Source organism: Caretta caretta, chromosome 6 (genome assembly GCF_965140235.1).
Source record: "Caretta caretta isolate rCarCar2 chromosome 6, rCarCar1.hap1, whole genome shotgun sequence".
In the NCBI taxonomy this organism is placed as follows: Eukaryota; Metazoa; Chordata; order Testudines; family Cheloniidae; genus Caretta; species Caretta caretta.
This window is the reverse complement of record NC_134211.1, coordinates 36926879-36947906: the sequence shown is the minus strand read 5'-3', so window position 1 is coordinate 36947906 and position 21028 is coordinate 36926879. Positions and strand designations below refer to the sequence as shown.

Below are 21028 nucleotides of genomic sequence, written 5' to 3'. Positions count from 1 at the left end.
AAAGCCGAACTGTAATCTGCTCATGTTGACAGAGGGTTTTGCTATTTTGATTTTTTTGTTGGTTGGTTGGTTGGTTTTCAAAAAAATTTCTGTCATTTTTTTATAGGATTTTTTTTTATAAATATCCTCTGTTGATTTGGTACCTATTAAACATACGGCTGCTGTTTCTTGATTAATAATTCACTTCTGTCTGGCACTGACTAGTGAGTCATTAGAGTACATATGAAATGCACATTGAAGAAAAAGGTTGAAATTTATATTAAGGTATGAACAGCATCATGAAAGGGGCTCCATGTTTAAAATGCACATTTGAAGAACTGTTGTTCTTGTTTTCCCTGAGACATAGGTAGGGTTCCTTAAGGTACACGAATATGTGAGATCCATGTGTTTGGATTAGGTTTAGGGTTTGTCACATTACAAATGTCAGTTCAAGGAAATAGTGCCCCCTCGATGCCAGTGCCAAGGTTCATCAGTAATGTTGGTCTCAGAGAATGAACACTAAGGTTATAATCATCTTAAAGGAGGAGAGGGATTCAAGAGGCAAGATATGGCCAGATAGATGGAGGTCATTAGGATCCTGTCTGGACAGCTTTGGGTAGGCCCAGTGACAAGGATAACCCCTGTACTTGGATGCCTGGTGAAGGTAAATTGGGCACCAACGTAAAAGGCAACAAAAGTTGCATTTCAATATGATAAATTACAAAACATTACTATTCATTAAAATCAGAGCTTGAAAAATGTACCTACTGTGGACTAAGCCCACTAGTAAAATATACTGGTGATTTTGTTCATACATATTCCAGAACCACACCTTCTGTAATTTAAAGTAATAAGATGGTTATGTGTTGTTTGTTGTGTGCTATTGGAAAATATGGTCAATTTTCTTTTATTTATATTTTTAAATGAGATTTATTTTCTCTCTTGGTTTTAACCTTCCTCATCTTTCTTTCCTTTTCTTTTGTAGATCATAGTGTATATTTCCTTCATTGTCTTCCGTATCTGTTTCCTCTTTCTGCTTCCACTCCCTTATAACTCTTCCTCTATGTTGTGTTCTCTACCTCCTCTTCTGTAATTTCTGTCTCCTCATGCACTTCTGCCTCCCAGATCTTTTATCCCAAAATACCATGCTCCTCTTCTCCCTTAATCTTTCAGAATCTCGCCACTCACACAAAGGACTTGGGAATTTTACCAGACTCCTAACAGCCAAGTGACTAAACATACCAAACAGGGGCAGTGCCCAGGTGAAATGTCCCTCCTTCCCAACCCTCCATCCCTCTTAAACTGCTGGGAAATGGGAAGGTGCTGAGATTCCTATCTTGATGCTCTTCTGGTATCCTCCTCAAGGTGTCATCTTTTATATCAGCCTTCAGCTAGTACTTGTCCAATACATTTGAAGCAGAGCCTCCCCTCCCCAACCAAATCACCCTGGCTGTTAGACGGGAGACGGAGTATTCTCTGTGTTCCCTCTATATGTCTTATCTAGATATCTGAGGGACTTTATAAGGGCCCCATAATGTAGTATCTGAGCCCCTTACAATCTTTAACAAATGTAATGTATTTATCTTCACAATGCCCCTTTGAGGCAGGGAAGAAAAGGAAAACTCTGAGCAGCAGCAGAGAAGATTGAAGTGTCCATCTACTGATGAATTAAACAGACACGACTCGTCTGCCTGGGGGTTTAAAACCAGTTGAAGTTGAGTTAATCTGGTTCTATAATGCTAGTGTACACATGACGCAATGCATCACAGTGCATTAAGTCCACACGTACAGCAAAACTCTGGAGTCCTCTAGCAAAGTGGACTAAGTTTGCTACGAATTGATTTAGTTAGATCTTTTGTTCATATGCATGCACTGCTCCAACAGCTATCCCTCAGGGCTTTGAAGTCGACCACTACTGGCCTGTCTATGTACCTATGTGCACCTTCTGCCCTGGTATCAAGTTCCCAGGACAGACCCTCCCCCATTTAAAACCAGCCTTGAGACCAGCTTTTGCCCATTTGCTCCTGGGCTCGAGTAGATCAGTATTCTTGCAGTACTATAGCAATTCCACTCCACAGTCCCCACAACTTGCCTTGTGCTACTGCTTGGAGCCATGTTGAGACTCTGCATCTCATTGCCATCTGGGAGAAGAGTCAGTGCTGGAAGCTCTTTTGGTCAGACATCAGGATAAAGAACTGTCTGTGGGAATTCTGAAGCAGATGTCCATGAAGTGTCGTGATCAGGACACCAAGCAGTGCTGGAGAAAGAGTACACAGCTCAGGAGGGCCCACCTTAAAATGAGGGATGCAAGGAAGACATCCACCAGGAGACATGTGAGCTGTCCATTTTACAAAGAACTGGACAGACCAGCAAAAACTTTTGGATCTTGCTTATCATCTCTGAGGTTCCCCCGAGATTGGGAAGAACCTCAAGGAGGAAAAGTCAGTAATTCATATTTTAAAAATGCTATCATGGCCTGTCCGGAAAAAAAACAATAGCCCATTCTTTGTTTTTTTTCCATTCTCCTGCAGCCAGACCACCAAGGAGAGGGCCTCTGTCAATGGCAGAGTGCCTGGCCAACCTGAGGGGGCATAAAAGGAAGACTTGAGACAAGATGTTTGTGCAGCTCATAGGAGAGTCCCACAGAAAAATTCAAGATGGGTGAGAGGTGGAGGCAGTATCCTAGGAGCCAAAAGGAGGAAAAAATGGAGCTGTCAAACAAGACATTGGCAGCGGCCAAGGACAACATCACAGTCACCAGGGAAAGCATTACCATAACCAAGGAGAGCATGGAAAAGGACAGGAAGATGTAGAGGCAGTTCAGAGAGACTCTATTAAGCCAAAATAAGCTGCTTCGCTGTATGGTGGTGCTGGGACAGCAGGTGCTGCAGCCCAGAGAGGTGGGACCCAGCCACGTTCTTCAGCCCCTGGACAATACAAGTTACTGGGGCCACCTGCAACTCCACCTCGCTCCACCCCCCTGGAGCAGTGTTCCCTTTGCAGGGGTCAACCTCTGGGCACAGAAGAAAAATGCACCTGAGAGCCCAGCTCTTTTGAGTCCTCCAGTGCCCCGATAACTTTGAGCCACGGCACTCAATCCCAGAAATCCCACGAACAAAAGAGACACAAGCAAGGCATATACTCGCCCGTAACTTTAAGCACCTCCACCCCACCAGCTGTTCTGCACTGCACTGCACTTTCAGTGTTGGCTGCTCTGTTGTTTTGTTTAATATATTTTCGATTTAAAAGCTGTTGTAGTATTGCATGGGTAAAAACTTAACTTTTGATTTGTTACATGACTCTTTCTTGTTTCATAATCAAAACCATTTAAAATTCATATATTATGACTCATCACTGCAAGAAAGTTAGAAATCCCTTTAAACAATGGTAAAATAATTTATGGAGTTTCACAAAAGTACTTGAACAAGGCCCCACTTACACCACCCAGTGAACCTGAATCCCACTTCCAGGGGCTAATGGCTGGTTGTATAGCCACACGTTTTCAGGGGTGAGACTCAAAATAAGAACAGTGGGCATCCCAAACAATATGTCTCTGGGTCTTTCCATTTTCTGTGGGATACTTGGCTGGCTGCTGAAACCACTGAGCAAGATCTGGAACTCATCTTCCCACCCACGGTTAAGGCGTTCCCCTTTATCCTCACAAATATTGGATAGAACACAACATATTAATATAATGCTCAGCACACTTTTTTCTGCTGCTTCCAATGTATTCCACAAACAGCACCATCTCCCTTTCAGATGTCCACATGCACACTTGATTACCATTCTGCAATTGCTGAGTGTGTAGTTAAAAAGCTCTTTCATTCTGTCCTGATCTGTGATCTGGTCTGTGAATGGCTTCATTAACCAAGGAAGCAGGACTTAAGACAGGTCTCCCAGAATAACCAGAGAAACATATACACTGTTAATGTCCATAGTGTTCCTGGGGCCACACTGTCCTCCTTCCATTACTTTGAAAAGGCCTGAGTTCTGATCATGTACACTTCCAGTCTACCCTATATTTATGTCTGTAATCCTACCATGGTGGTCAGCCAGCCCTTAGAACACCATGGAGAGCTATCCCTTCTTATTCATAAGTTCTGTGCCGTAGTGGGGGAATGAGGGGCTGGGAGGGGACAAATGATAGGAGATGGGTTTATAAGTTGTCCTAGATAGTCTGATGGCTTTGCATGTATGAGGTTCCCAATAGTCTCCTGAGCATTACCCAGCTTTATAACTGGATGCAATAGTACCTTTTCCATGGCGTGACACTCCTGCATGAGAATATCCCAAGCAGTTGATCTCCCCAAGTTGAATTGTTTTGCCACCAACCAGCAGCATTCTGGAATGGCCAACTTCCTGATGCATAATGGTGACCTGCTTTTCTAGGGACACTGGGTACAGCATGTTGGTATGCTGTCGATGAAGCTCGAAGGTCAGTTCAGCAATTGTCTAAAAAAAAATGTAGCCCTTCCCACCCTGAAATTTTCTCACTACTGCTGGTCAAAGAACGATTCGTTCCTACCAAGCCCACGCTGGTTTTCCGAGGCCAGAAATGCTCTGCTCAACATGGTGGCAGCTGTGAGTATGCACAGACTGCTTGATGTGTATTTCAGCGCTCAAAGCCAAACAGATTCGGTTCTGGAGATCACAGGTCGCACCGCTGAGTGTAGGATGTGGCAGCAGCAACAGCTCCTCCAGCAGCAGGAGGAAATTCAGCAACAGTGGAAACATGACACAGGTGAGGAAGAAGAGGAGGACACTGAGCAGCTAGTTCTAGAGGACCAGTTCCTGGAGGAGTTTCAAACTGTGTGAACACTATTGGTGCAGCTTGTGTACGGCGTGTTATCACCCATGCAGCAAAAAGCTGTGCATTAAGACTCCCCGTGTAGATATATCCTAATAAAGCTGTCGAGAATCTTTTTGTTGTTGTAAATGCATCTCTTGGCTGTATCAATTAACATGGAACCTTCTATTTACTGACGGGTCTCTCTATCATCAGCTCCTCAGGTAGGGACGTAGTCTTATTTGTCTGTAAAGTGTTTGTGTATGGTGCCTGTCTGCTGAATATTGCCTCATCTGTTGGTATTTTAGGTATCTTAAATACCTACCAGCAGGGGACTTTCTCCCTTCTGTGAACTTTAGGAGACTCTTGGGCAGCATTTCAGTCTTCTAGATTTTTTTTAAAGAGCCTCTGAACGCAACCCTTGGTACAATATAACATGGATATAAGTGGACCTGACTACTTTCATTGCTATGCACCTGAACACATCAGAGTCCGCCATCTTTCCTACACAACCAAGCAAAATTGGTCATAACTTTGGCAAGAGAGTTTCAGAAAGGATTCCATTTAATAATATAGCAAATCAAAGTAGTTTTCACTTATTTAACTTAGGGTGCACAAATAACAAGGAACAGTTTGTTTTACATGGATGGTTCCACATTCCCTGGAGAGTGTCATGGATGAGCCTTAATTTGTGTCCTTAGAAAACAAATACTTGGTTGAGCTCTTTCTTTAGCTGTTCTTTATCTTTTTCTTTTGCAGGGTTTGTTTCAGGAACTCAAACATCTCAAAATTAAAGTGGAAGAGCTGGAAAATGAACGAACCCAATATGAATGGAAATTAAAAGCAACCAAAGTAAGCATTAAATTTAGCACTTATGAAGGACAGACTTTTTCCAACCTGGAAGTGGATACTCCCTATTTTTCCCTCAATATTTACTTTTTTTTTTAACATTTAATATATTTCACTGATGACTATAAAATAAGATTTTGTTTGAACAATCTGTTGAATGCAGATTTTGCCTTTAAAGTTTTGCTATCCTTTTACTTAGGATTTTTACTCGTCCTGCCACCCCATTCTCCTCTCTTTTTCTTTTCCCAAAAACTAATATATTGGCTAACAAAGGAATTTTAGCAAGCCTTCCTTTCAGGCTTTCTGTTTTACTCTTTCTATATCAGTTACTAGCTTCTGGAGTAAGTTCTCTAGCTTGAAAGTCACCGTTTCACAGATGCAGACAGAGACAGCAGTGGAAGGAAAAATGTAGAGCTGCTTTGGTGTACCACATGAGTAAATTTCATAGAGTGTAAGAACAGAACAGATCATTAGATCAACTTGGATTTTACCCAGTTATTCAAGTATTGAGCCCAATAACTTGTGTTCATCTAAAGCATGGACTCCTGAAAGGCATCCAGTCTTGATTTGAAGACATCAAGAGGTGGAGAATTCATGGCTTCCCTTTGAAGTTTGTTCCAATGGTTAATTACCCTCCTTGTTAAACATTTTTGCCTTACTTCTAGTTTGAATTTGTCAGGCTTCAGCTTCCAGCCTTTGGTTCTTGTTATGACTTTCCCCACTAGATTAAAAAACCTTTTAATACAATTAATAATAATAACAAGGGGGAAGGAATGCAAGCCAAAATAGGGAAAGAACAAGTAAAAGACTATTTAGATAAGTTAGATTATTCCGTTGGCAGGACCTGATGAAATTCCCCTAAGGGTACTTAATGAAGTAGCTGAAGCAATCTTGAAATTATTAGTGATTATCTTCAAGAATTCATGGAGAATGGGTAAGGTCCCAGAGATCTGGAGAACGGCAAACATAGTACCTGTCTTTAAGAATGGGAAATAAGAGGATCCAGACAGTTAGACTAGTCAGCCTAACTTTAATAGCTGGAAAGATACTGGAACATTAAACGATCAGTTTGTAAACATCTAGAGGATAATAGGTTACTAAGTAGTAGCCAACTTGAATTTGTCAAGATCAAATCATGCCAGACCAACCTAATTTCCTTCTTTGCCAGGGTTACTGGCCCAATGGATGGTGTGGGGGAACAATAAATGTGATATATTTTGATTGTTAGTAAAGCTTTTGACACAGTCCCACATGACATTCTCATAAGCAAACTAGGAAATTGTGGTCTAAATAAAATTACTATAAGGTGGGTGCAAAACTGGTTGAAAGACAGTGCTCAAAGTGTTGTTATCACTGGTTTGCTGTCAAACTGGAAGGAGGTATTTATGGGGGTCCTCCAGGGGTCTGTTCTGAATCCAGTATTATTCAACATTTTCATTATTGATTTGAATAATGGAGTGAAGAGTTTGATTATAAAATCTAGGAGGGGTTGCAAACAGTTTGGAGGACAGGATTAGAATTCAAAATGACCTTGACAAATTGGAGAATTTGTCTGAAATCAACAAGATGAAATTCAGTAAAGATAAGTGCAAAGTAGTATGCTTAGGAAGGAAAAATCAAATACACAACTACAAAATGGGGAATAACTGTCTAGGCAGTAATACTGCTAAAAGGATCTGGGGGTTATAGTGGATCGCAGATTGAATGTGAACGAACAACGTGATGCAGTTACAAAAAAGGCTAATATAATTCTGTGACAGACTATACCCTTATGTTCACCACTTTTACAAAACTATGATAAATCTTGTACAAAGTATATCTTGCAAGGTATCATTTGAAAAATCTAATTCGCTGATCATGATTGTCCTGAGAAAATGTGTGGCAAAATTGAACATTATAAGAGGCTACTGTATGATGTTACTAATGCATATTTATCTGGGGAAGCTAGCCAAGCCAGTTCCTCAGAGACAAAAGGCAAATGCATGCCTCAGGTATTAACAAAATCAGTTGGACAGTCACCTGGGTAAGCAGCCATTCTTTGACAGGAAGAGGGGTGTGAACTCAAGAGGGGGACTAAAACTAAAAAACAGAGGGACAAACATCCCAAAGCTCCCCTTTTTCTCTCTCCCTGCCCACTTCATTTTCTGCGTGTGAGAAGACAAAAGTAAACAGCCGTTGGTCTCTGCGGAAGGAGCCCTGATGTGAAGGTCAGGAGACAAGAGTATGTGGAAGAATAATCCCTGCTGGTTTTGCGGGGGTTTGTTTACCTTCGTTTTCCCTCCCTGGTTGATGACTCTGTTTCCTGTATAAATGCAAATTAAGACAAGCACACATTCCTTTCTTTGTTTAGGACAGACCTGACTTCTGCCTGGGCAGGTCAGTGTGGTTTGGAACATGTGCTAGTAACATCATACAGGGGAATCTTAACAATGTTGACACACATATTTTAGCAGGACAATACTGATCAGAAAATTATGAGTTTTTAAATGATATCTTACAAGGCATACTTTCTACAAAAATTATTACAGTAGTGTTTATACAGGGGTGTATTCCATCACAATAATAAATCCATCTTCTGAAACAGTGACAATGAACTTTCTAGGTCTTTTGTAAATGTTTTTTCTAAACAATGTGTGGTCTATTATCTTCAGAGATGATGACTGTGAAAGGGAAAAGTGGAGGAGTGTGGAGGCAGAGGAAAGGGGGCGGAGAGAGAAATAGACTTCTGGAGAGAAATGAATGGGAGAAGATATGGAACTCGAAAGGAATATAAGTGCAGAGAAAGGAAGAGGAAAATTAACTGTGGTGATTATATGCAATTGAGTAAAAGAGGAAAGATGAGAGTTTTTAGGAGAAACCAAGATTGAAGAATGGGGTTGAGGAGACAAGTCCAAATCTGCTATTAGGAAGTCTGCACTTCTGTCTTCCTATTGCTCCAGCTACTGAAATAAAAATTTGAAATATCTCCCTGGCTGGGATATATAAAGCACATTAGTCACTAAGAACGCATGGTAATCATTCAGAGGTTTAGTAAGCTGAATTCCTATATTCGATGGGGATTTGATGGCAGAAATGGTGAGCCTTTGCTGCCACCCAGCTGCCTGCTCCTTCATGTCAAAATGTGTTTTCACCTACTAAACTAAATATCTCCCCTTCTTCCCTGTCACATCATGGGTTTTTCTTAACTATAATGTCTTGAGGACCTAGTAACACCTTACATTCAAGATGCTAGATACTAAAGTGATTTGTCTATTAGAAATGTCATAGATAGATCACAGTAAATTTTTACTGAGACAAATACTTTAAGTGCTTCTAAAGATGTACAAAAATCTGAAAAATGATGCCTCTTTCTCAGATAGCCAGCTGCTCTCAGACGGACTAACATGAGATAATAGTCTCCTTATGTTGCCAGTTGGGCAAGTCTGTATTTCTGTCCCTGCTGGATTTTTGTGAAGTTTTAGTGTGTGAGATTTTACCCAGTCATAAGGGCAGCCTTACACACATATGATGTGTGTAAATTAACTATTGTGTTTGATCCATATGAATGGTTGGTTTTCCGCCCATGCATTACTTCTGCCATAATTGCCATCTAAAATATCTGATGCAGTTAAGAGCAAGTTTTCCCAAATGTCTGACAGCGGTGGTCAAACTTAATAGAAGTCAACCCAGGACACTTTTCTTGTATTCGATTATTTATCTTTTTTAATATGATGGATGCAGAAATATTGTATCACAATAGTAGAAGCTACACCTAATCCAAACATACAATTAACATAATAAAAGTGACCCATGACTATGCTGAAAAATGCAGGGTTCTCTTTCAAAATGTGGGTAAAGTTTGGGAAAATATTCTGCTCTCTTGGAGTAGCTGTTGCAAATGACTGAGAGTTCCCTTTTAGCACTATATTGCTGGCCCATGTAAAGCCTTGTACAAACTGTTAGGAAAACAACTACCCTTAATGCTTTCTGTCTATTCCCAGATTACTTACCAAGGAAACAGCCTGATTGAATTTGATCAGGCTGTACAGTTCTGAATCCTTAAAATCCCACCATCATATTTCGTGCTCTGCAGGGCTAATACCATTGAAAAACAGTGAGTACCTGTAAAAGAAATATCCTTCCTGCAGGATAGGTGGCATTGTTAAGGATCTAAGAGTTTCATAATATTAAAAGAAGGTATCAATCAGGGCCTGGAGTCAAGTGAAGTGACTTTTTGTTTGGGAATTGAGAATGAGTGGGTATCCAATGATGGTGACATTCTGAATTTCTGTTCTGTTCTTTCAGGCTGAAATAGCCCAGCTTCAGGAGCAGTTAGCTCTCAAAGATGCAGAAATTGAACGTTTACAGAGTCAGCTCTCCAGGACCTTGGTACATAATGAAATTGCAGAAAGAGGTAAGAATGGATAGGGGAGAAATCAAAGCTGAAATGAAAACATTTGTCTTCCGTTCTGTGAAGCAGAAACTGCTCAGCATTTAAAGCAATGTAAGGAGACACAACAGTACTGCTTTCTACAGTTTTGGGGGGGATGGGGGAAAGAATGCTCTACTGACTGGCCAAGTAAGAAAATTTGGTATCCACAGAGCACTAAAACTTCTAATGCAGAGAACTTTGTTCTAAATTGAAAGACCATTTAATGTTCCTTATAGCCATATATTTGTAAAATATTAATCTCAAAGTTCTATGAAAGGATATTTCTAGTTACCTTTTTAAAAAGTTACCAAACTGTTGTTTATCATTGTCACCATGCCTCTGTGTATCACAGCTGAGAATACCAGATTCAGGACAACCTCCTGAGAAATAGAGCAGACTCACCTCCAAACTGGTGGTTATTCTATTATTAGATATACCAAGACACAAACAAAAGTAAACTTCTGTCTCACCACACTGGTTAACATGCAGTCTCCTTAGGCATCCCACCCTTTGTTTCTCCACCCATACACTAGACTGTATAATGAGTGGTTATTTAAAACTAATTTAATCAAACAAAGGGTTCTTCTAATCCCAAGAGATCAGCCACATACTCGGGTCAATATATAACTCACATCTTACCCAATAATCACAATGTTGCCAATCCTTTAGTACCTATAATCTAAAGGTTTATTTAGAAGATTAAAGAAAAAGGAGAGAGTTAAAATGGTTAAGGAAATCAAATACATACAATCATTACAGAGTTCTTGTATCAGGTTTGAAGCAGTGATGTTACAGAATGCTGGCTTGTAAAGTTTCTGGTGACTTCCATAAGATTGGAAGATCCTCAGTCCATTGATTAGAATGCTCCTTTTCATGTAAGACCATGGTCCAGAGATCAGAGCAGGAAAGAGGCAAAATAGAGATGCTTGCAGGGTAATCATATTTGATAGATTGTGACTTTTCCATTGATACCTTACATGACATACTTTGTACAAGATTTGTAGCAATTGTCTAACAGTGATAATATTAATGATATAAATGATCATATTCAAATCATACAGCGTCATAATGACTTCCCAGTAATAGTCATGTGCAACCCCTGTGTATTCAAACATTCAAAATCATAACTTGTTAGGACTGTATCATCCCCTGGTTGGACTGAATCTCCATCAGATTCCTTCGTGTACCTCTGCACTGTCAATAGGGAACAATGCTACACAGAAGAACTGGTCCCCTTCCCTCACTCCCCTTCCATTTTCAGCCAACTTCACCAATGTTCCCTGGAGTGTTGACCTCACCCAGCTTCCATCGGATACCAGGGTATAGAAGGAGATGATGCTATAGGCCCATGACTCTCTCCCTCAGCACTGCTCCCCCTCCCAAAGAGAACTGCTGTATCTTCTTTTCCAGAAGCGAAGGAGACAATCTAGACCTTTACTGTTGTATCTTCCATAAGGGGTGAATACCTATTCAGGCAGTGCTCTAACACTGTATTAGCCGTGTCTCGTGCTAGTCATCTGTAGAGCTTGTGCATGTTGAATGTTACAAGGTTTGTATATGACACTAGAAAATACAGTTTCCCTAACAGTGTTTTGAAACTTTAACAATTAATTGAAAAGGAATTTTTCCATTAGGAGCGTAATTTGAGATTTTCTACAAGATGTTCAAAAAAAATTTTAAAAATGAGTATTAACTACCAGTAAGTCAAGAGTGCCACACCTTTCAGTTTTCCAACTATGGGTCCATTCCTGTTCCCACTGATGTCAATGGTTAAACTCTCTGTGATTCCAAGAGGAGCAGGATCTAAATTTGTGAGTGCCCTAATGAAGCTACTGAATTGGTATATATTTGAATGGAATGATATGTAGTAATAGCAACATCTCCTCTAAAAATATTGCCAAATTTTCTGGTCAAACTTTTTGGTTTTCTTCTGAAGGACAGTAATGTCAAGATGTACCTATTATGCGTGAATGCATATTCTGACTAAGTTGCCATACGGTATTTAATCTGTGCTTTTTCTACAAACTTTATTTGACTTTCACCATTTACCATTGTAGCGGAACTATATAGGAGAAAGCTAAAAGAAAAACGTAAGCCTCGAGATTCACTTTTGGCATTTTCTTAATGTTCGTTTTCACACAAATTATAGCTAAAATGCACTTCTGCAGCAATAATTTAATGTCTGTTTACATTCAGTTGCTTTATCATAATGTACATGAGACAAATATTTCATTGTTTGCAGCAAGCAGACAGCTATTAGCCCTGCTTAAAGCTTGAGTCTGATTTATCACTTCAAACAAATATGAAATCTCATACGTTGCTAAATCAAATAGCTGGACTTGAAAAGGACACTGTCAAGGTTAAAAGGCCTTAGTTTTGACCTTCATTTTTTTTATTTGCATGTAAAGCCAATGTGATAGTAGTTTTGTGCATGTGTTTCTTTTCATTTTTCTCTTTGTGGTTTTGGGGAGATAGTTTTGTTTGAAAGCCGGCTTCTTCTTTTTACCATTGAGGTATATAAGGGGGAAAACATTGTGGTAAGGAAATAGATTTTCATTCAGACTTGTTTGGGGTTATTACAAAGAGTGAGAATGAAGTTTATTTTAAAAGTGATCAAAATACCTTGACATGGTTCTTTTGAAAGTCTAATAGCGATGAATGAAAATTAGTTCCGGGTTGATTTTTTTAAAGCTTTTTCTAAAAAAGCAGCTTTCTTTTTAAACCTGTCTGATTGCTTGCTCACTGCTTGGTGGTTTTTGTATTTGTTTTGATTTAATTGTGTTAGTGCATCTCACATGTGGACTAAATGCTATTTTCTGCATGAGAAACATGTTTGCAATACCTTCATTTGAATGTTTGTTAATATATTACTCATAGCCAACCATTGCAAAATTATGGAACTGGCAATAACTAACTGAAATTAATAATTAAAATATTTACAAACAATTTGAATGTGAAGCTTGAATGTTCAACCTTGAACTATTCGTTGTAAAAAGGTTTACTAATAATGCCTTTTGCAACGCTAATTTTTTTCCATTTCCTTATCCATTGTATCACTGTCTTTGGGTACTGGTAGCACAGTTCTTTGTGAACCAAATACATCAATTTAAAAATGTCCAGGAGTGTGTTCCTTGCAGGGAAGCTACAACAGATAAAATACTTTTAGGCTCTGCTTGTTCATCTACATTTGGTTAGTACAAATGGGGATGTGGGATAGTTTGTGGAAGAAGTACATGGAGAACTGATGGCAGATTTGTGCCTATGATTAGTTAAGAAATCCTATTGTCAACTTCTGTAAATTTCCAGAACTACAGGTTTGTGAAGACACACAATTTTTGCCTATGCACTTTCATAAAGAACCTACAAATCTTGCACTGTAAAGATTGTGATATGTATGGTATAGCTCTGGATTCACTGTTGGCATTTTTGTCACAGATTTTATTCAATTATTCAAATTTAGAAAGTTTTTAATAGATCCTGGAGTCCACGGAAATCTTTTCCTTGTGCAGTGAAGACTACAAGAAGACATTCAGAATTACTGCAGAATGTCCGGCTTTCTTTTTTATTATTTGTTGTTGTTGTTGATCTTCAGGCTTCACACGTATTCTTTAACCACATGTAAACTATAGATCATTCTCCCCACCTGGAAGGTAACTTCTTTTAAAATTATTTCCATAAATATGACACAGAGGAACCTCTCAAATCTCTAGGGAAACAGATGTCAAATCTTTACCACACAAATTTTTAGGAAAATAAAATGTTTAAAACTAAAACCATTATATAGTACTCATTATACGTAGCACCTTTAATATCACAGCAATTGGCAAGCCTGAACTATTCGTAGTTGAAGAGACTTCCAAAAAGTGTGATTGTCACAGTTTAACTTTACTTATACTATGTACTGGGCACTCAGATGGCCCAGTGATAGGCCCTGTATAAGAAACTAAGTAGAATAGAACAGAAATGACTAAATCTAGGTTAAATATAATAAACATTTTTCTCTTAACATTTTAAAAACTATTTTAGATCAAGAAGTTCAACGACTGAAGATAGGAATGGAATCATTACTAGCTGCAAATGAAGAAAAGGTGAGGAAATGGTTAGGATTAACTTGCCCCTTTGCAGTAATAATGGAGGTCTATCTAGAAGGTATAATTTATTGCATCTCTGCAATGATCTAAAATGCTGCTTTTCATAAGGCCAGCATCACCGTGAGTTGCCTGGTGTCGCATGGGGTTATGGGACCTATGTGGCTAACCTTGAAAGTGTGATGCTGCCTTTCCCCACCACCCCCAGCTGCAGCATCTTTAAAATGCCTGGGATTGTCATCTGGGAGCTCTTTTGCCTCTGGAACAGAGATCCAGGGTTACAGGCATCCCTCCTTCTCTGCCTTATAAGGTTCACTGACCTTTCAGAAACACTTTGTAGCCCTCCAGCCACCCTTACATGGCTTTCCATTACAGAATCTGAATCAGGAGTGCTTTGACACTGTCAGTTTAGATTCTGCAACAGAGAGTGAGTTGAGAGTGACCCTTGAGTGTGAAACTGAACTCACGGGGGGAGAGAGCCAGAAAAGTCCAGGAAAAGCCAAGAGAAACGTTAGAAAAAATAATTCGACAACACCTTTAAATAGAACAATGTTCCTACCCTTGGATTCCGCTGCTATGTGCTAGTTCTTCTGAACTATATTTGAGTGGGAGGTTTTAAGGCACAATCCTGCAAGATGCTGAGCAGCTTCAAATCCCCTTTACTTATTGTTTAAGTTGTTTCTGACTCTTGCAAAAAATAAATAAATAAAAATTAAAGTTTGGTGGGTTTTAATTGAGGTTTTTAAGAAAATTACAATTAGGACACCATAATAGAAAAAGTCAGGCCAGGGTGTGCATTAGTAAGTTGTTAGTACATGTCAATAGATGTGAGGTGTGGGTAAGTAGCCTCTTAATACACACCCTCATATGGAAGCAGGGAACACTGAAAGGGCAAATGATAGTTCTAGAGAATTAAGCACCCCATAAATGAACATGACTCATAACAGGCTGTGCTGTTTAAATGGTCAAAAAGCCAAAATTTACATCCAGACAATAAAAGATGTGGCATTATCTTTTAGCAGAGCTGTTACCAGTCTGTGTAACATTTTGCATTCTAAGAGGAACATCAAATATCTTTGCTCACTATCTAGTCTCAGGGGCTGTATTCACAGGGACAGGAAGCCCATTCCATTAGCACATATGGAGTGTTTAAAAAGCTGAGTAGTGGCCAGTATAGGGGTACATGGCTGTTGTGTGTAAAGCAGCCATCTTGAATAATGTGGCTGCATGTGCCATTTAGGACAGCAAGTAAAGTAATCAGATGCTTAATTTTTTTTGAAAGTTGCTGGATACCTCTGTTTGGGTTTGAGATGTATGCACACTGTTTTGGAGAGGATATTCCAGTCTCTGCTTTTCATTATAGAGAGACCCTACTGTCTCCATAGTTATGGTAAAAGCTGGATTTCTATTATAAGCCCAGTTCTGTTTTTTGTAGACTTCCTAGGGCATGCAGCAGCAGCACCTTCTCTTCTCCTACCTGGCAAACTCCTACCTTCCATGTCTCCAATTTACTGTTTTGTTGTGGGTGGGGGAGAGAAATTAGTGTTGCCATTCTGGACTGCTATGAGACCCTGTGCAAATTCCAGCAGAGAGCAATGAAGTCCATCCTTACATAGAGGCTGTTTTTCTTGTCAATAAACCTTGGTCTCGTTGAGGAGTGTACTAGTTGGTGGCATGTACATTTTTGTTCTCTGCTGCATTGAATCAGACCCCCTCGGTTGCCTTGCTCTCTTGCAACTGGTCTATGAAGGGGAATTAAGCCCTACTACTAGTGTTTGTGGAGATTTTCCTTTAACTCTTAGGATAGAGGCCTGTGCATTTCATGGTGGAAAGTCATTACTTTTATCCTAAGTTCTCTGTGGGGGGAGCAAGGGAGGGGCAGCTTAGAGAGAAACTGCATAGTCTACATACCTGAACAGCTGAGAATCTTTACACTGTTTGTCAGATTAAATTCTTTGGGGAGGGAGGGAACATTATTAGAGCAAATCAGTCAGTGGTGTCTTTCATCATTCACTGTCCAAGCCCCAAATACATCTGATACCCAAAGGGATAGGCCAACTGGTCAGCTCTTCATTCCGCTGTGCTGTTTTTTCCTCTCCTCTGCTCTTCAACTCTAATGGCTGCAACTTCAGGAAGAAGAAAAGGGGATGTTGGGCCAGATACTCAGCCCCACTAAATTGGCTTTGTGCTATTATAGCAGAGCAAGTGGGACTAATAACGAAGGATAGATTTTTCAAAAGAACTTGGCACCCACAGTTGAAGCCAGATTGTCCAGTTAAGCTCAGTGCTCCCATTCAGATGTCTTAGTGAAGTGGCCAGATTTTCAAAAGATTAAATTTAAGGGAGAGCTGTTGCGGTTTTTGAAAATCTGGCCTTAAGTGGGCAAACTGGGGATTCTCAGTAAGGGGAAATCCTCAGACAGAATATAGCTGTCATATCTGACTCTCTACCATTTCCTCCTGGCCCACCGTGTGGGAGCATGCTTTGAATGTAGGAAGGGGATGTGGCCAGGTCACACTGTACTTCAGTGATCCCCATCAATCAAGCCAATGTAACTTAACACAGCTGTAGGGCTGCTCTAAGTTATGACTATAGGGTTGTGGGGAGATGAGCTGGTGAAAAAGGTAAATCAAGTGCTGCTCCAGAACAGCGGAGGATTCAGTTCCATGACTCACGAAAATCAAACCAAATGTCTTTATCGCTATGCCTCTGTAAATAACTGATTTGTCATTGGTATCAAATTAATCTGGGTTTTTAAAATATACTAATTTATACATTTCAGCAAATTGTATGTACAATGCCAGCTTAAAAGTTGAGGAATAAATGTTCTATACAAGGCACATGAGATTCTGGACATGATTCCTATTAAGAATAGGCACAAATCCCCAGGCATCACAGTGAATGTATTGCTATTAATAATATGTATAATTTACTGTAGGTACAAATGTAATGGTATTAAATTTGGCACTTTGAATGTGAATTCCATTTAATGTTTTTTTGCAGGACCGTCGAATAGAGGAGTTAACAGTGTTGCTAAGCCAGTACAGAAGGGTGAAGGAGATAATGATAGCGGCTCATGGTAAAATAAGTGTTGTGGATAATGTTTGATGTGTGGTCTTCCTGAATACTGTATGTTCTGTAATGAATAATCCTTAATAAGGCATAAAAAGAAGGCCACACGATAAGGCATAAAAAAAGAATCTGTTTAAGGCAAATTATAATTTTCATCTGTAACATTCTAGGCATTTAATTTTGGTTAACATGCTATACTACACATCATAAAACTAGGGTCAAAACTGATTAGGAGATTTAGCCACAACCACTCCCATTCATACAGACGTGTGGCTGATTCCCTTAGTTAGTTTTGAAAGTTGTAACCTAAAAGTTTGTTTTATGTCATTTAATAGCAGGTTGGAATGTAATTCTGAAATTCTGTGTTGCTCTAAATGGTGTCATTAGGATTCCTTAACACGAGAGCGCTTCTCAGTCAATCAGATTTATTGTTTGTTTTTAGACTAGCACTCAGGAATCCCAGTAAGAATTAGGACCCCGTTTCTTACAGGGTACAAAAACTCTGCCCAAATAAAGCTCAGCGTCTAAAGCAGGGGTAGGCAACCTGTGGCATGCGTGCCAAAGGCGGCACGCAGACTGGTTTTCAGTGGCACTCACACTGCCCGGGTCCTGGCCACTGGTCCGGGGGGCTCTGCATTTTAATTTAATTTTAAATGAAGCTTCTTAAACATTTTAAAAACCTTATTTACTTTACATACATACAATAGTTTAGTTATATATTATAGACTTATAGAAAGAGACCTAAAAACGTTAAAATGTATTACTAGCACGCGAAACCTTAAATTAGAGTGACTAAATGAAGACTTGGCACACCACTTCTGAAAGGTTGCCGACCCCTGGTCTAAAGGCAAGATCAGCAGTGGTTATAACAGAAGTGAGAAGAAGAGGGTGCAAAAGCAATAAGCGCTTGTGTTAACATATGTTTGGAGTGTGCATGACTAGATGCTTTAATTCTTTTAATTATATTCTTCTTTTATTAATAATAAGACACAAATTTCAGCAGTGCAAAATGGCTCCAGGAGACCTTAACGGGATGATGATGATAAGTCAGACTATAGTTAATACTATTCAGATTTCTTTCATATCAGCTTAATTCCAAGTGCAGCAAAAATGATCAGTTGTCAAAGAGCAAGCTAGAATTATGGGAGCAATGTTTCTGAACGGGCCATTGTTTTCCTTGATGTAAGTAGTGTTTTTACAGTAGGTTCATTACAAAGAACTTCATTCTCAGATGCAACTGAACGGTGTTAAGAGAACCTTTTTTTTTTCTTTGCATATGATGATTTGTTAAATGAGTATAGTAAATTTTTCCAAACCAAATATTCACAGCTGACTACTTGGGCAAACGCTGATATGAGAAAAAAACTACAGCCTTATCAATCTATTGCAAAACACTACTTAATTAATTAGGAGGTGGTTGGGGATCATCCTTGTCCATTGCATCACTTATGTTGAGAATGGAATAGGTGTTTTAGGGTAGTCTCACTTTTAGATTATCTCTATTATCATAGCTCCACTGACATCAATGAAACTATGATAATTAACAATAGTTGAGGACATGCCCATAGGAAGCCACACTTTGTGGCAACACCAAATAACCTTCCACTTCACATCACAAGGGCTCAGTCAACAACAGCAGGTTTGCTGGCTGTCTTCTGAACCTAACAAGGTAATAATGCACAGTAGTCCAAATAAACTGGGAAATAGTCTATCCTTGTGGCAGCAGCAAGGCTTAATGTAGCTGGCAATAGTTTTCCATAGGGGATTATGATCCAACCACCTCAGTCAGGTAAATGAGGGATAGTTGACATTTTAGTAAACAGATTTATCCACCATGAAATATTAGCCCATCTGATTAGGAAATATCATCCATCCTGTCTGCATTTCGAATAGCAGAGCCATGAAGGTAACACCAAGCATAAGCAAAGCAATTTCTCTTTTTAAAAAAATGCACATTTTAAGGACCTAATCCAAAGCCCATTGAAATTAATGGGAATCTTCAGTTGACTTCCGTGAGCTGTGGGTCAGACCCTAAGTTGGTACCATTACCACGATTAGAAATTTTACTGAACACCAAGCTTTACGTTTTCCCTGCATTAGGCAGGGGTCCTGGAACAGTTTTTATAGTGGGGGTGCTGACAGCCATTGTACCAAACTGTAAACCCTGTATATAATGGAAACCATTTCAAGCAAGGGGATGTGGCAGCACCCCTAGTTCCAGAATCTATGGTGTTAGGTTGCATTTGGAAGGTCTCATATGATCCGTAATATGGTCGTGAATGAGTTTGCCTACAATATTATTCCTTTACTACTTATTAACACAACATTGTGAGATCTGAAGAGCAGGTCAACATAGCAGCCAGAGTAGTCTTCTTTTTCAGCAGACTTGAAAGACAAAAGAAAAGCTGAAAGCAATTTTCATGTTTTCTGACCTATCACGCATTTTCATTAGCTGAATAGGGTCTGCTATTGTTAGGCAGTATTTTGTTTGACATAATTATAACACTTTCCAGAGACATAATGAAACTCTTATGAGTCCTTTTGCAGTGATTCAATTTTCTATAATTAAATACAAAACATTTGGAGAAAGTTTTTAAAATAATTAAGTATAGAATAATGTGAAAAATAAATTGACCAGATATCCTTGTTTTTTCCAGAATTCAGAATTGTGTCTCAAGTGAACACAAGTTTTCATAGCTCCTGTTTATTTTCAGAGAAGTCTGGTACATTATAATGTACTGCATTTGGTTGTTTGCTCCAGAGAAAACTTTATTATCTGAAGAAGTACCACCAAAGAACTGAAAAGATATTTCAGAGGAAGATCCTAAGACTGGAGCTGTCCTAGGGGTTTGTGTTGGTTTTTAGGGTTGGGTTGGGTTTTTTCCTAGAAAAATCTGGGCTGTTTATATGGGGAAGAGCTTCAAAGCATATTCAGAGACAGATCTTCTTGCAAAATACAAAGTAGCTCATGTTAAGGCAAAAGAAAAAACATTACAAAGTTACACATAGCTGTGTAACTTCTATTTTATCCTCCAAGTCTGCCTCATGTCCACTAATAAATATAAATCCTTTTCTTTGAACAGCACTGTTGAAGACAGGTTTCTTTTGTATCTGTTAGTGATCATAGGCTGTATAGATCAGCTAGTAAAAGATAGTGAAATGAAAAAGCAACTGTTTTACAGTTCATATCAGCTGGGTTCAATTCACATCACTTAATATTATCCTCAGACTCGCATGCTTATGGCAGAGAAACCTAAAAATGTACTACGTCTTGCTGTAAATTACTGATTGTATGTCTGAGATTATATTGTTATCAACAATAACAATGCCTTTTGAGTACTTCACTTCTTTCCTAGAATTGCCCTGAGAGAACAGCTTTCATGGTGGAAATTTTAAAGTACTGCACGTTCTGTGTCAATATTATTCCATTTATCGGTCTTTGTAAAGGCGCACACATGCACAAGATCTGTTCAGACACTCTTTGAACAAGTTCCAAGTCAAGACTTGGCTGTAATTTGATACTTTCTATATTTCTGCAGCAGTTATTGAAATTAGCTGTTATAACAGAATAAATCTCAAAGGAAACCTTGCTCTACTCAAAGGCCTAGAAGAGAACATAACTCAGAAAGAAAAGTGTCTCTTCTTCCACTTCAGCTTCTGTTTCAGATTTACCTTCCAATTGCATACATCTACCCTGCAGACTTCTGTGTCAGAGTTAAAGGCTGCTTTGACATGTGACATGGATTTATTTCATTCTGAATTAGCTTAAGTGCTCGGTCACTAATGTCAAATGAATGCTGGGAAATATTTGTTAGTTCTGTGCAGCATCTTCAGATTAGGGTG

General features: G+C 39.2%; 1 protein-coding gene across 12 annotated transcripts in view; it reads left to right on the top strand.

Annotated features, from left to right (window-relative positions):
• The window catches only part of PPFIBP2 (PPFIB scaffold protein 2), a 222714-nt gene that overhangs the window by 170696 nt on the left and 30990 nt on the right, over positions 1 to 21028 (top strand). For 10 of the 12 annotated variants that reach the window (XM_075129436.1, XM_048852573.2, XM_075129432.1 and 7 more), the window contains 5 exons: positions 5525 to 5617; positions 9899 to 10007; positions 12083 to 12115; positions 14052 to 14113; positions 17117 to 17192. In XM_075129436.1, coding sequence (XP_074985537.1) covers positions 5525 to 5617; positions 9899 to 10007; positions 12083 to 12115; positions 14052 to 14113; positions 17117 to 17192 — 373 coding nt within the window. The remainder of the gene's footprint in view (positions 1 to 5524; positions 5618 to 9898; positions 10008 to 12082; positions 12116 to 14051; positions 14114 to 17116; positions 17193 to 21028) is intronic. The other 2 variants (XM_075129435.1, XM_075129431.1) reach the window with 1 other exon arrangement.